The sequence below is a fragment of the Adiantum capillus-veneris genome, chromosome 10 (genome assembly GCF_014529385.1).
Source record: "Adiantum capillus-veneris isolate H3 chromosome 10, ASM1452938v2, whole genome shotgun sequence".
Classification (NCBI taxonomy): domain Eukaryota; kingdom Viridiplantae; phylum Streptophyta; class Polypodiopsida; order Polypodiales; family Pteridaceae; genus Adiantum; species Adiantum capillus-veneris.
In genome coordinates this window covers 101,780,403-101,793,195 of record NC_140940.1, presented here as the reverse complement: position 1 = coordinate 101,793,195, position 12,793 = coordinate 101,780,403, and the positions used below count along the sequence as shown (strand labels likewise).

The following is a 12,793-nucleotide window of genomic DNA, read 5'->3' as shown; positions in this document are numbered from 1 at the left end:
GAAAATGAGGGTTGATTTGTGTTGGCTACCAAACTGATGTCTGCCATCTTCAGCCATTTGAACTTGATTCGATAGCTCTACGTATATGGACCTTTGCTCATAGGATCTGCCACCAAATCGTGGTTATTGGCAAGAAGGGAGCTCCGAAGCAGTAACTGCTGTGCGTTCAAATCCACACCACCAACATTTCCTGCTTCGTATGCAATTCCTAAAGAGCAACGCTATAGTATACTGTTGTTGCTAAATCAATCTCTGTGTGCGCGCGTCCCTTTCACAGACAAACCTGCATAAAAAGCTCTGCAATCTGCACAAAAAGCTCCGCTCCGATCACTGCCCTCAGAAAAAAGCGTAAAACCTGGTTCGAACTTGCTTCTGGAGAAGATTAAGCGCATAGTGCAAAGACGTAGCGCAGGATGCTTTTATAATTAGTGCAGGGTGCTTTTGACGGCAGTGTCGAAAGCAGGGTTTTTAGCGTTTTTTTTTTGGCCACGTGGTTGCTTCAGCGTCGAGATAGGAAAGAGAGAACCTTTTGCTTACCAAGTAAATAATGATTGTACTGGGAGTGCCTTTAAACGGCCTGTGGCCAGAAGCTTTTAAAATAAAGTGGGAACCCAAGTGCGGGACTCTATTTTTGTGGGGCTCGTGGCCGCAAAAGAACCTGGACAATAAAACAGACATTCTTAAGTGTTTCCCTCTCTCACATTCACGTACGCTGGGCAAGAAGCATGGGGTCTGCAGAGTTTGTGGAGGTGATCTTGTCCATCCTGGTGCCGCCCATAGGGGTATTCCTGCGATATGGCTGTGCTGTAAGTATCTTGTGTGTGTGTGTGTGAGAGAGAGAGAGAGAGAGAGAGAGAGAGAACTTTCTTATAAATGTTTGTGCAGATCGAGTTCTGGATATGCCTGCTGTTGACAGTGCTCGGGTACCTTCCTGGCATCATCTATGCCCTCTATGTGCTTGTGGGTCGATGATGAGGATGAACAGCCAATTTTCGCTCTTGTAAATTTGCGCACCTCCGTCGTTGTGCAGTGTACTACCTTCTTCTGATTTATACATTGCGTTTTGAGAGAGAGAGAGAGAGAGAGAGAGAGAGAGAGTCTCAGAACCCATGTGAACACATGTGAACATAAAAAATAGTCCACAGTATTTGTCAGCTATGGAATATAGAGCAAGAAGCCCTTGTTGGCAATCGATGACCTTGTTGATGTACCCCGGTGAAGACGGTCTTGTTCAAGTTTCTCTTATCAAATTTCTTTCCTCCTAGGGTAGTGTGTATGATCTTTCTGTTCATGTGTGCTCATATGCGCATGTGTGCACAATTTGTCTTGGGAGATATACATATTCGAACGTCGTCCTACGTCAGCCACTGAATAGAGTGGTGGAATATGCTAGTATGCGTGATGGGGTAGGGAATGGTCGATTCCTTGTAATAAGGGCGACCGACGGAGGCCGGGAGCACTGATTACGGGAATGGTCACTTAGCGACCATTCCCGACCTTCAAGGTCGAGGGGAGGGGAGGGGGGCCAACAGTGGTACACTGACGGGCCTGGCCATACAGTATAGTAACAACAGCGTGCAGGAGTCCAGATCAGCGGTCGAGAAGCAAAAGTTATGACTTGTGCTGATGCGGCAGCACTGGGTTAAAGGATCAGTATTTGCTGACCATTTTTCTGATGCATGCTGAGTTGTCAGAAATTGGACAGCCTGCGACTGTGATTACCGTCAGTAAAGTGCAGTAGATAGAGGGTCAGGATCTACTGCCCCCCCCCCCCCCCCCCCCCCCCCCCCCCCGCCCCCCGACCCTCGACCTTGAAGGTGCTATGAAACAGGTACAAGCATTACCATTGAAGCTGTTTCTGTCGGTAATATTCAATAAAGGATCAGTATTAATCTATGGTGCCATTTTAGTGAGAAGATGCTAGTTGGGGATGGTATACAATCACGATGAACTTGTTAAACAATGCAAATTTTTTTGGTGCTTACCTTCAACAGAAAATATTTATGTGCATGCAAAATAAGGAATATTTTTTAAAGAATACCTTTCTCTTGGGCATCTGAAGTAAATGATAATTGGCTGGTAAGTGATTTTTTTTGTCAGAGTTATGTTTGATGGCTATTCACTTTAATCCCCATCAGATTTGTCTTTTAAGCGATATGCCGAAACGAAGGAAAAAAACAGTTCCAAGTCTAGGCAACATTCAAGCATTCTTATTGCAAATTTACGCACACAAAGGAAAACTTGTATTTCATGAATTGCATGACATAACAAGTTGAACATGCCACTATCACATATATTATTTTCCCATGTGGTTAGCAGGCATTCTTGCCCAGGGCAATGACAATGACTTGCATAGCTTCATCTTCTCGCCTCACTGGTTTGTGAGTGGCGGGATGTAGGTTGTCTGGGAATAGTGGGCGAACAATTATTTGTGTGAGGTCCAAATTTGGCCGCGTTATTAACTTTGATGTCTTGTATCTTCGGTTTGTCAATTGATGAATTTTAGGTCTAAACTTATGTGTTAAAGTCCATCTAAGGGATACGAGCTTTGAGTGACGACTAGAGTTTAAGAAAGCGAATATTTGTTTTTATCAAAAACTAACATATGATTACATTTACATCAATCAATTTTTTATATATAAAAAGTGCCCCCTCTCGTCATACTCCACCCCTCCCTTGCTACAGTTGGAAAGCGTCAAGGGCTTGCAATATACCAAAATATCATGATGCGAACTACAAAACAACAGATATGCATACCTGAATGAGCATAGACACATGAAAACCAAGCAAAGTTGATAAGAGAGAACATAGAGAGCGAGTTAAGAGTATAGAAGCATGTCCAGATGCACCCTTAGAGGGAGGTGCTATGCCAACACGGTAAGAGAGAAGAGAGAAGAATAACACCGACACTGAGTGTAACCTCTCCCTGTGCAAAAGAGCATTTTCTTTTTGCATGTATTATCATAGCTTTCTTGAATGCTTAAAATGGATAGTGTGTCCGGTCGGACATAATAATGAGCTCATAAAGAGTACTTGAATAATAAAATATACATAAATAATTATGAATACAGACTATTCGATTGGACATAATAATAATGATTATAGCTCATAAAGAGTACTTGAATAATAAAATTTACATAAATGTGATATCTTTTTGTATAGGTTATACATCGAACGAGGTTTTGCCACTTGTCATCTACAATAAACATATATTTATCAATTTCCATAACATACCTCTCCGTTAGAAACCAACCCTCAGTTGCTAGGATAAGAACCTACAATTCATACTGTTTGGCGTGCCTACAAAAATACACAAAACTACATACTACAAAGAATAAATCCATAGATCCGCATACCTGGCAAATCTTGTAAGCGAAACTATATACGAACACAGAGAGAGAGAGAGAGAGAGAGAGAGAGCACGTGTAGATTCACCTCTTAGAACGGAGTGTTACACCGGCACGGTAAGAGAGAAGAGAGGAGAGGAGAGAAGAATAACATAGACACTATGTACAATTTTCTTTCATGCAAGAGTGAACGTTTTCCTTTTGCATGTATTTATTTATAGATTTTTTGAATGTTCAAAATAGATACAGACTATCCGGTCGGACATAATAATGATCATAACTCATAAAGAGCACTTGAATAATAAAAGGTACATAAATGTGATATATCTTTTTGCATATGCTATACATCAAGCAAACTTTTGCCACTTGTCAGTTGCAATAAACATATATTTATCATTTTTCATTTTATATTGTCTCCCCTCCTCCTCCTCCTCCTCCTCCTCCTCTCTCTCTCTCTCTCTCTCTCTCTCTCACACACACACACACACACACACACACACACACACACATACACACATACACACACACACACACAGGAGGGGCTCTCAATACAAGAAATGAGAGTAAAAGATATTAGTGACTGTACAATAGTGTCCAAAAGGCTATATGAAATAAATCAATCCAAACAACATATACTTCATTAGTGATAGCTCCCAAATGAAGAGAAATATTCTCATCATAAAATGCTTTTACGAGTAATGGGGAAGTAATGTATCATCGAAAGAGCACAACAATGCAAGAAGAATATATTACAAGATATGCATTCTTCTTTTATAGAGAAACAAGTTAGAGCAATTAACTAATAAAACTAATTAACCTACTTTTTCTTCAAGAGATTGCTAAGTTATTAGATAGTTGTAGCAAGGTGAACTAATTTCGTACGATCCACTATGTTTTGACGAAACATTGAAGAACTTGTGGGTATTGTAGAGTTGTTACGAAATCTCCATCAACCTTCCTAGATTGGGCATGTACCATATTCTCAATTTTCTTTGTATTAGAGCACTATGAAGTTACCTTTTAATCCATGTCATCGTTTGTAGATCCTTTCTCCATTATCTTGTGACAAAATAATTTGTAGAAGTGGATGCATGACCACTTTACCCCATACATGATTTCTCATCCTCTTTTGTTTGTTAAAATTGGTATTTGCATGTTTTGTGCAAAGACCAATTTTAACGAACAAAAGAGGAGCACATATAAACACATACCAATTTTACCAAACAAAAGAGGATGAGACAAAGGCATGAAGATTTTGAGCTTCCAATGACACCAACCTTTGGTAAGAAGCTCAACAATAGCTAATTAAAGGGGCCTAAATTGTGAGCAACTCATCCTATGGGACCACCAAGCTAAAGCGAAGGTGGCCAATGTCAAGTTTGAATTTAGAGGAAGGCCAACGACAAGCAATATAAGTGGTGCAAGACCACAAGAGGGTCCCAAAGTTTTGGCAATCCTTATTCCCATCATTATCAACAAGGGTTGGAGTTGTAGTAGAATGTGGAGATCCACTACAAGAGGCTCTTCATATTAGCGACGCTCACACAGCGACGCTCAAAAAAAAATTTCCCGGCGTCGCTATGAGCGTCGCTATAAGCGTCGCTATGAGCGTCGCAAATGTCTTTGTAAATTTGCGACGCTCATAGCGACGCTTATAGCGACGCTCATAGCGACGTCAGCTGGGGTAAAAAAAATAACCGAGCGCGCTCAAAAACTCAGATCTCAGATCTGAGTTTTTCGGCGCCTTCAAGCAAAGAGCAGGTAACGCTCTCCCTCACTCTCTCTCTCTCTCTCTCTCTCTCTCTTTTTCTTCTACACACACACACACACACACACACACACACACACACACACACGAGGAGAGGAAGGAGAGCCAGGTATGCTCCTTCCCTCTCCTCATTCTCATGTTCCCTTCCCCTCTTTCTCTCTCCCTCTCTCTCTCTCTCACACACACACATACACACACACACATAGTGTTTTTGAGAGAGAGAGAGAGAGAGAGAGAGAGAGAGAGAGAGAGAGAGTACAAACAAAAACAAAAACGCACACACATACATAAACAAAGAATGCACACACACATTGAGAGAGAAAAAGAGAGAGAGAGCATGCATAAACAAAAAACGCACGCATTGAGAGAGGAAAAGAGAGAGAGAACATGCATAAACAAAAAACGCACACATTGAGAGAGGAAAAGAGAAAGAAAACATGCATACGATCCAAAAAAACGCACACACATTGAGAGAGAAAGAAAGAGAAACTAAGGGAGCGTCGTAGGAAACTAATTAAAATTAAAAGACCTAAAGATCTAGCCGACGAGGAGTTGAACTGAAGACCTATTATTCAAGAGGGAAATGGCATAATCAATCTATCATACTTGGCATGGGTGATAGAAAGGTTATACCATTTATCTCTTTTTATTGGCACACACATCCACACACGCGCACACACACAGGAAGAAGAGAGTTATAACGTCGTAGGAAACTATCTTAAAAGACGTTAAAGATTAGGTTATATGTAAACTTACATTAAATTAGATTTAGGTTTATTTTTAACTAGATTTACGTTTATTTAAGCTAGATTTAGATTTACGTTATATTAGATTAGATGCGGGTCTCCATAGACTGCGATGCCTGCATGAAGCGGGTGAAGAAAGCCCTCAATGGAATATAGGGTATTGCTGCCTTCACTCATGGTGGGCTCCGTCGATCCAAAAGTACTGGTGAAATGTTTTCAGAAGATAGGGAAGAAGGTGGATCTTCAGGGCGGCAAGAGTCACTACATCCCCGACACAATGACCATCTAGACAACCTCTAGTCATTAGACTTACGTTAAATTAGATTTAGCTTTATTTTTAGTTAGATTTACGTTTATTTAGATTTACGCTTATTTACGTTAGATCGAGTCCACGCAAGAATTACTTACGGTTTAGGGTTTAGAGTTAGACGAACAGTGAAAAGATCTACTGTGAAAAGATGTTAAGATGAAGTGAAGTGCTACAGCTAGAGAAGAGGCAAAGGGATTTTGTCCACTACATGCAGTATCATGTAGACGTGGGTGTGTAGATTTCTTGTACCCACAAATATAGGTATTGACCAATAAAGACGAGATTATAACCCGGTGGTTCTGATCTCCGTGCACCTCTAGACCGAGGTGTGCGGGGATTGGACATGACTAGAGAATGTGAGGTAAAAGAGAGAGAGAGAGAGAGAGAGAGAGAGAGAGAGAGAGAGAGAGAGAGAGAGAGAGAGAGAGAGAGATAAGACGAAGAATGCCAATAGAATATTAAATTTGTTGTCCAGGTTATAAGTTTTTTATCCTCATTATGAGTAGCGACGAGGATGTGGGACCGTCCAACCGAAACACCTATCTCTCACCGAGGGTCTTATGTCCTTGTAATCAATGCAAGCATGCTGTGCGACGGACAAGACGTGTTTCTTTGCAGCACGTTCGCGAATTTGGCGAGTTCGATCCATCTATTATAGATCGAGTTGTTGCCAATTATAACTCGTCGGACTCTGACGCTGGCCAACAAGCAGCAATCTTGCAACCCAATAGACGTATTCGCAGGCGCTTTGGTCAAGCAGCATATGTGAGGCCACAAGATGTAGCCTCTGACAGCTCGGGGGATGATCATGCAGAGCACATTCCCAACGAGGCAATGTTTGAGCCCGAGATTGATGAAATGATCGAGACGATCATGGATTCAGAAAGGCTTATCTATGATGATATGAAAAGTGAAGCCGATACGTCATTGTATAATGGAGCACGTATGTCTAGATTGAAAGCACTCCTGGTTCTTCTCAACATGCAGGCAAAGTTTGGATGGAGTGACACTAGCGTCACAGCGCTTTTCAGGTGATCTATTACAATTAGTTTACTTTAATAGAACTCTAAATGTATAATGATCTGATAGATTTTTACACGACTGTATCATATTTTTATGTTGTGTAGATTGCTGAAAGAGCACATTCTACCAGCTGACAATGTGATGCCAGATTCCCGAGATGAAGCAAGAAAGATTTTGCGAAACTTGGGGATGGATTACAATTCTATCCACGCTTGTCCTAATGACTGCATTCTTTTCAGAGGGGAATACACAGACATGGAGAAGTGTCCGAAATGTGATTCCGAAAGATATCGAGTAGATCTCCACGGGACAAAAATTCCACAAAAGGTTTTGCGACATTTTCCTTTGCTTCCTCGCATCAAGCATTTCTTCGAATGTAAGTCCATGGCCGCCCTAGCATCATGGCATGAGGAGAATAAATCTTCGGATGGTGTGCTACGAATTCCTGCAGATTGCGCAGCCTGGAAACATATAGATGGAACATGGTCGGATTTTGCCAGGGAAGCTCGAAATTTGCGCTTAGGCCTGGCTATGGATGGCGTAAATCCATTTGGTCAAAGATCAACATCTTACAGTGTATGGCCCGTTGTCATCGTCAACTACAACATTCCCCCGTGGTTGACTACGAAGAAGGGGCACCTATGGCTAAGCTTGATTGTGCCAGGGCGATATAAAGTGGGGAATATGGATGTGTATCTTCGTCCACTATTGGAAGAGCTACAACAATTGTGGATTGGCATAGAGGTGGTGGATATGAGCCGACACACAGGACGACGGAATGCTTTGATCAGAGGTATTCTAATGTGGACCATGCATGACTATCCCGGGCTAGCAGAATGCTCAGGTGATCTATTGACACTCCTCACTCAGACACTGTAAATCTTGTTTTTCCCCATAGTTGATCTATTATCATGTGTATACATGCAGGGCTTCAAACAAGCGGATACAGAGCATGTGTCACATGTGGACCTAGACTGAATGCACGTAGGGCACCCTCACTGAAGAAGCAAATCTACGAAGGTCATCAATCGTATCTTCCGGAGAATCATGTGTTACGCGACGGCTTTTTGGGAAGAGAGCCACCAAGGATGTCTGCACAAGCATGGTTAGAGCAGAAGGAGATGTGCGATGACGGATTGCCTCCAGGGATGAAGAGACTATCTCTATGGTACGAGTTACCATACTGGCCCCGTCTCGTGATCAATCACTTGCTCGATCCAATGCACATATTCAAGAATGTGGGTAATCTACTATGGGACCATTTGACCGGCAAGAAAGATACTTTGGGAGCCAGAGTTGACCTTAGAAATGTGGATCGTATGGAGCAATATTGGCCGCAAACAGCGTCTGATGGATCGATAAAACTTCCTAAAGCACCATGGATTTTCACAGGAGCCCAAGAACGCAAAGTAAAAGAGGCCATTCGATCTTTGCGGACCCCCACTGGCGTAATGCACTCGCTCCGAACGTGTTTTACTAAAGAAGGAAAGCTTACCGGTTTGAAGTCACACGATTGGCATAAAATGTGTCAGGTACGTTCATAGTGGACTTTAATATCATTGCATAAAATGTGGACTTTAATATCATTGCTGCACATACTTTACAGTTTATTTTACCGGTTGCCATTGAGGGATGTTTGTCTCTCGACATCCGTAACACAATCTACAAACTTGCAAAGCTGGTGCAATGGATCTCACAAAAGGAGATCGACGTAAACTCCATACCATTCGCCAAACTAAATGCTGCGGAGCTTGTGTGCATGTTTGAGAAACATTTTCCTACTACAATACTAACCATTCAGGTGCATCTTCTTGTTCACATAGTTGATGAGGTGGAAATAGCTGGCACAGTTCATTCCAGATGGATGTTCTTCTTAGAGCGTTTCATGAAAACGCTTAAGGGATATGTGCGTCAAAAGGCACGTCCGGAGGGTAGCATGGCAGAAGGTTGGTTGGTATCAGAGTCCCTAGTGTACATTGGAGAGTGGCTAGACGGATTTGATAAATCCCGGGACACGCTATGGCGAACCATAGATGATGAGCGCATATCTGGGATTGTCATGTGCAATCTCGGTGTTGAGAAGAAGATGACGGAAGATCTAGAGACTAAAATCAACCGATTTTGCATGCTTCACAATCCAGTGATGCAAAAGTGGATTTCACAATATGAGGATGCAAAGCAAGAGCGACAAAGGGCACGAATCGAGTGGAGACGGGGAAGACGACCACCGATGCACTATCCAGCGGTTCTGGAGAGCCTACCAACCTTCATGAGCTTAAGATGGTTGCACAACCAATTGAAAAGCGCACAACAATGCGGTGACGAAGTGACTGAAGAAGAGTGGGAGTACTCTCGGGGTTGCGCGACCAAGGTAAGTTTGCAATGTACGACTAGCAAGTGACTTTATTTATAAACGTTTGAACGGCCACTCATAATCTTTGTTCGTTGTAGTATAAGTCATACACAGCAGCATGGTGTAAAGGTCGACATTTTAGGGTGGAACGAATCGACAAAAAGCGTTTTACTCAAGATTGTGGAATCATGGCAAAATTTGAACAGTCTAGTCGACGACGTTCCTCTGATGCAGATCCCGTGGTGGCGGAACTCACTTACTTCGGCACGCTGCAAGAGATTTTGAGGATCGATTACAGAGGATTTTTTGTCGACTTGTTCGACGTGCAATGGTTCAAGATAATCATGGAGGGTCGAAACGCTACTGTGCGTAGAGGAGAGTCTGGTTTTCTTGAGGTGGATTCTACTAAGAAATGGACTGACCTAAGAGACACTTTCGTACTACCCGAGCATTGTGAACAAGTAAGTATATAAATAGTTAACATCCCCTTTTTACAAGTTATGTGCTTGAAAGCTCTCATGTAAGTTATGTGGCTCTGGCAGGTAGTATTTCATCCTACAAAGTCTACATCAAACTGGTGGTACGTCATAGAGGTAGCCCCTCGTAGTGCAAGGACGTATGAAGGCTACCATGTGCCAATCACAACGACATCAATGGAGGAGATCAGAGAAGATGCTCAATCAGAAGCCGCTGCGGTGGTGCCAGACGAGCATCAAGATGCTACTACTCTATATGGGGTGCATGCAGAGGAGCTACAAAATGAAACAGAGGATATGTGTTTAAACGGAGAGCTCTATATAGATATAGGAAGTTATGCTGAGTTATGCGAGGATGAGAGAGAGATCTCTTAAAGCCACAAATATTGTATTTGAACAATTTTGCTCCGTGCTGTAAAAGCTCTGGCTCTCTAAGTAGCTTCCATGGTGTGTAACGCTCTTTTCTACTCGCGCTCACATCTTTTGATTGAAAATTCTGAGTTTTCGACTTGCCTCTTCTATCACTCGATTCATTGCGTCATTGTATTTATATGCGTCATTACGTCATTGTATTTAATGGTCTTTGCGTCATTGTCTACTCTATTCATTCAATATTAAGTTTAAATATTCGTGTGTTTAATGCAGGTATGGATGATGAGGAGTTTCTTTCTTCTTTGTCACCGCAGCAGAGACAGTGGTACGTGGAGCGTCATCGCTCTGGCGCATCATCGCGCGTTCCTACACCATCCGCATCTCCCTCTCTTTCGGAGCATTCGGCGCGCTCTGAAGCTTCGGCGTCGACGAGACGAGCGTCACACTCGTCTAGACACCGGCGCTCTAGTGGTGGCGGTGGCGGTTGTTGTGGGGATTCCGCCACCGATGCCTCCACACCGCCTCGTGTTCGACGAGGCTCTTTACCCTCCCCTTCTTTGCCCGCCCCCACACCAGCCACAGCATCGCCATCTACGCCAGGTTTTGCACGGCTGACTGTTCCTAGAAGTTACACACCTCTACCTACTCCGCCAGGAGCCACCCCACTCGACACTCCTCGCTTCGGCGCCCAGACGCCGGTGGAGACACCTGACGTCCGTACCCCCATCGACACGCCGCTAGAGACCCCTGCCGGGACACCCAGGTTCACGCGTCACCGGCCAGAGGGCTTGCCTTACTCCGTCGACATCAGCGGCGGCATCATCATGGATGATGACGGCAAGAAGGTGATCTCGCGCATGCGTGGTCTTTGCTCTCAGCTGTTTAGACACTATATACTAAACAAATGGAGTGAAGTACCAAGTGATTTAAAAAACAGAGTCATCAGCATACTTCATGATGAGTTTCCCGTTCCAACACGGGATCAGCGCTTCAATGAAGACCTGATGAAGATTCGAATGCGCGAATACTGCAAACACAAGCGTTCTGAAGTTCAAAAAGCAATCAAGAATGGGTGGAATAGGCCAGATTGGCTGGCCAAAGAAGATTGGAAGAATGCGAAGAAAGCAGCGCACGAAAATCCCGACAAGTGGAAGCAACAAAAGGATGCAGCCAGAGCGCGAGTAGAGGCAGGGAGCTCGCACCACTTGGGGAGCGGTGGATGGGCATCATTTGAGGCCGATTTTGTAAGTCTTTTCACATTGCTCTTTATGCATGTTCGATAGTTTAGGGTTTATGAGTTTTTTAGTTCTAACATAATGAAATCTTTGTATGTTTTGACAGTGGTCGATGACAGGATGTGATCCCACACCGTACGAGCGCGAGTACGCAGGCAGGAAGGGCTTAAACGCCCTGATGGACATTCTCAGTTCTCGCGGCGGCATGGTTAGTATTAGGGTTTACTCTTTTTTATTTTTTGTATTGTTTTATAAATGTCGTTATATGTTTATATTTACTGAAAACTGTCTTATTGTCTTTTTTTACAGAATCCGACAGATACGCCGCTTGGACGCGATGAGACGTCTGATTAAACGACGTCAGTTTAGCCGTAGCTAGATAGCATTAGTTTAGGGTTTCTCATAGCTTATGTATCATGAGACGGATTTTATACGTCTTTTTGAACCATGTATATTATTACATTTGTCACCGCAATTCCTTTTGCCAATCAATTCTTTATGCCTATGATGTTGTACAATTGTCATTATTACATTTACCAATCAATTCAGTTTGCCTATGATGTGTACAATTGTCAATTTTGCAAATAATGCGTCTTGTGGGTGACTATTTTGGGTCTATTATCTACCTTTGCACTTTTTTTAAAAAGTGAATCAAGTACAATATGGTTGATGGGTGGCAGGGCATTCAATGCCCTGCCACCAAAAAAATATTCTCTCAGGCGTCGCTATAAGCGTCGCTATTTATGGCTCTGTAGCGTCGCTATATGCGTCGCTATACTCTTCTGTGAGAGCGTCGCTATAGGCGTCGCTATATAGCGACGCCTATAGCGACGCCTATAGCGACGGTCTCGTAGCGACGCTGTTAGCGACGGTTTTAGCGACGCCGGGGGTTATAAAAACCCAGTGTATTTCCGTCGCTAACAGCGTCACAAGAGCACACAACCTCTTGTAGTGAGATATAGTTTGCTTTAATGTGGTCTCCCACCACATTTAGAGCATACCTAGAAAGTCCTCACTTCAAAGAGAGACCAACACAATCCTACCACTCCCAATGTTAGGGTTTGAAATCTTGGTCGTTACACAAAGTGTTTGAAACACCCAGAGGAGGTGAAAATTACATTGACAACTCCAAAATTGACTAGAGAGAAAGTAGTTCTTGGTCA

The 12,793-nt window shown here is 43.0% G+C and overlaps 2 protein-coding genes across 2 annotated transcripts; both read left to right on the top strand.

Moving 5' to 3' along the window:
* Positions 1–638: 638 nt before the first annotated feature.
* Positions 639–1,071, top strand: LOC147449355 (low temperature-induced protein lt101.2-like). The gene is made up of 2 exons (XM_086522607.1): positions 639–806; positions 886–1,071. Exons 1-2 carry the CDS (start codon positions 726–728, stop codon positions 970–972), a joined length of 168 nt encoding a protein of 55 aa, XP_086378733.1. The 5' UTR covers positions 639–725; the 3' UTR covers positions 973–1,071.
* Positions 1,072–9,753: 8,682 nt separating this feature from the next.
* On the top strand, positions 9,754–12,090 carry LOC147449354 (uncharacterized). Its single transcript, XM_086522606.1, has 3 exons — positions 9,754–11,639; positions 11,737–11,838; positions 11,940–12,090. Exons 1-3 carry the CDS (start codon positions 10,575–10,577, stop codon positions 11,982–11,984), a joined length of 1,212 nt encoding a protein of 403 aa, XP_086378732.1. The 5' UTR covers positions 9,754–10,574; the 3' UTR covers positions 11,985–12,090.
* Positions 12,091–12,793: the final 703 nt, after the last annotated feature.

Bases quoted from the DNA above. Each gene is read 5' to 3' on its own strand.
- LOC147449355 (XM_086522607.1), top strand. From the start codon at position 726: ATGGGGTCTGCAGAGTTTGTGGAGGTGATCTTGTCCATCCTGGTGCCG. The intron at 807-885 runs GTAAGTATCTTG...ATGTTTGTGCAG, and splicing joins TCCTGCGATATGGCTGTGCT to ATCGAGTTCTGGATATGCCT.
- LOC147449354 (XM_086522606.1), top strand. From the start codon at position 10,575: ATGCGTCATTACGTCATTGTATTTAATGGTCTTTGCGTCATTGTCTAC. The intron at 11,640-11,736 runs GTAAGTCTTTTC...ATGTTTTGACAG, and splicing joins CATCATTTGAGGCCGATTTT to TGGTCGATGACAGGATGTGA. The intron at 11,839-11,939 runs GTTAGTATTAGG...CTTTTTTTACAG, and splicing joins TCAGTTCTCGCGGCGGCATG to AATCCGACAGATACGCCGCT.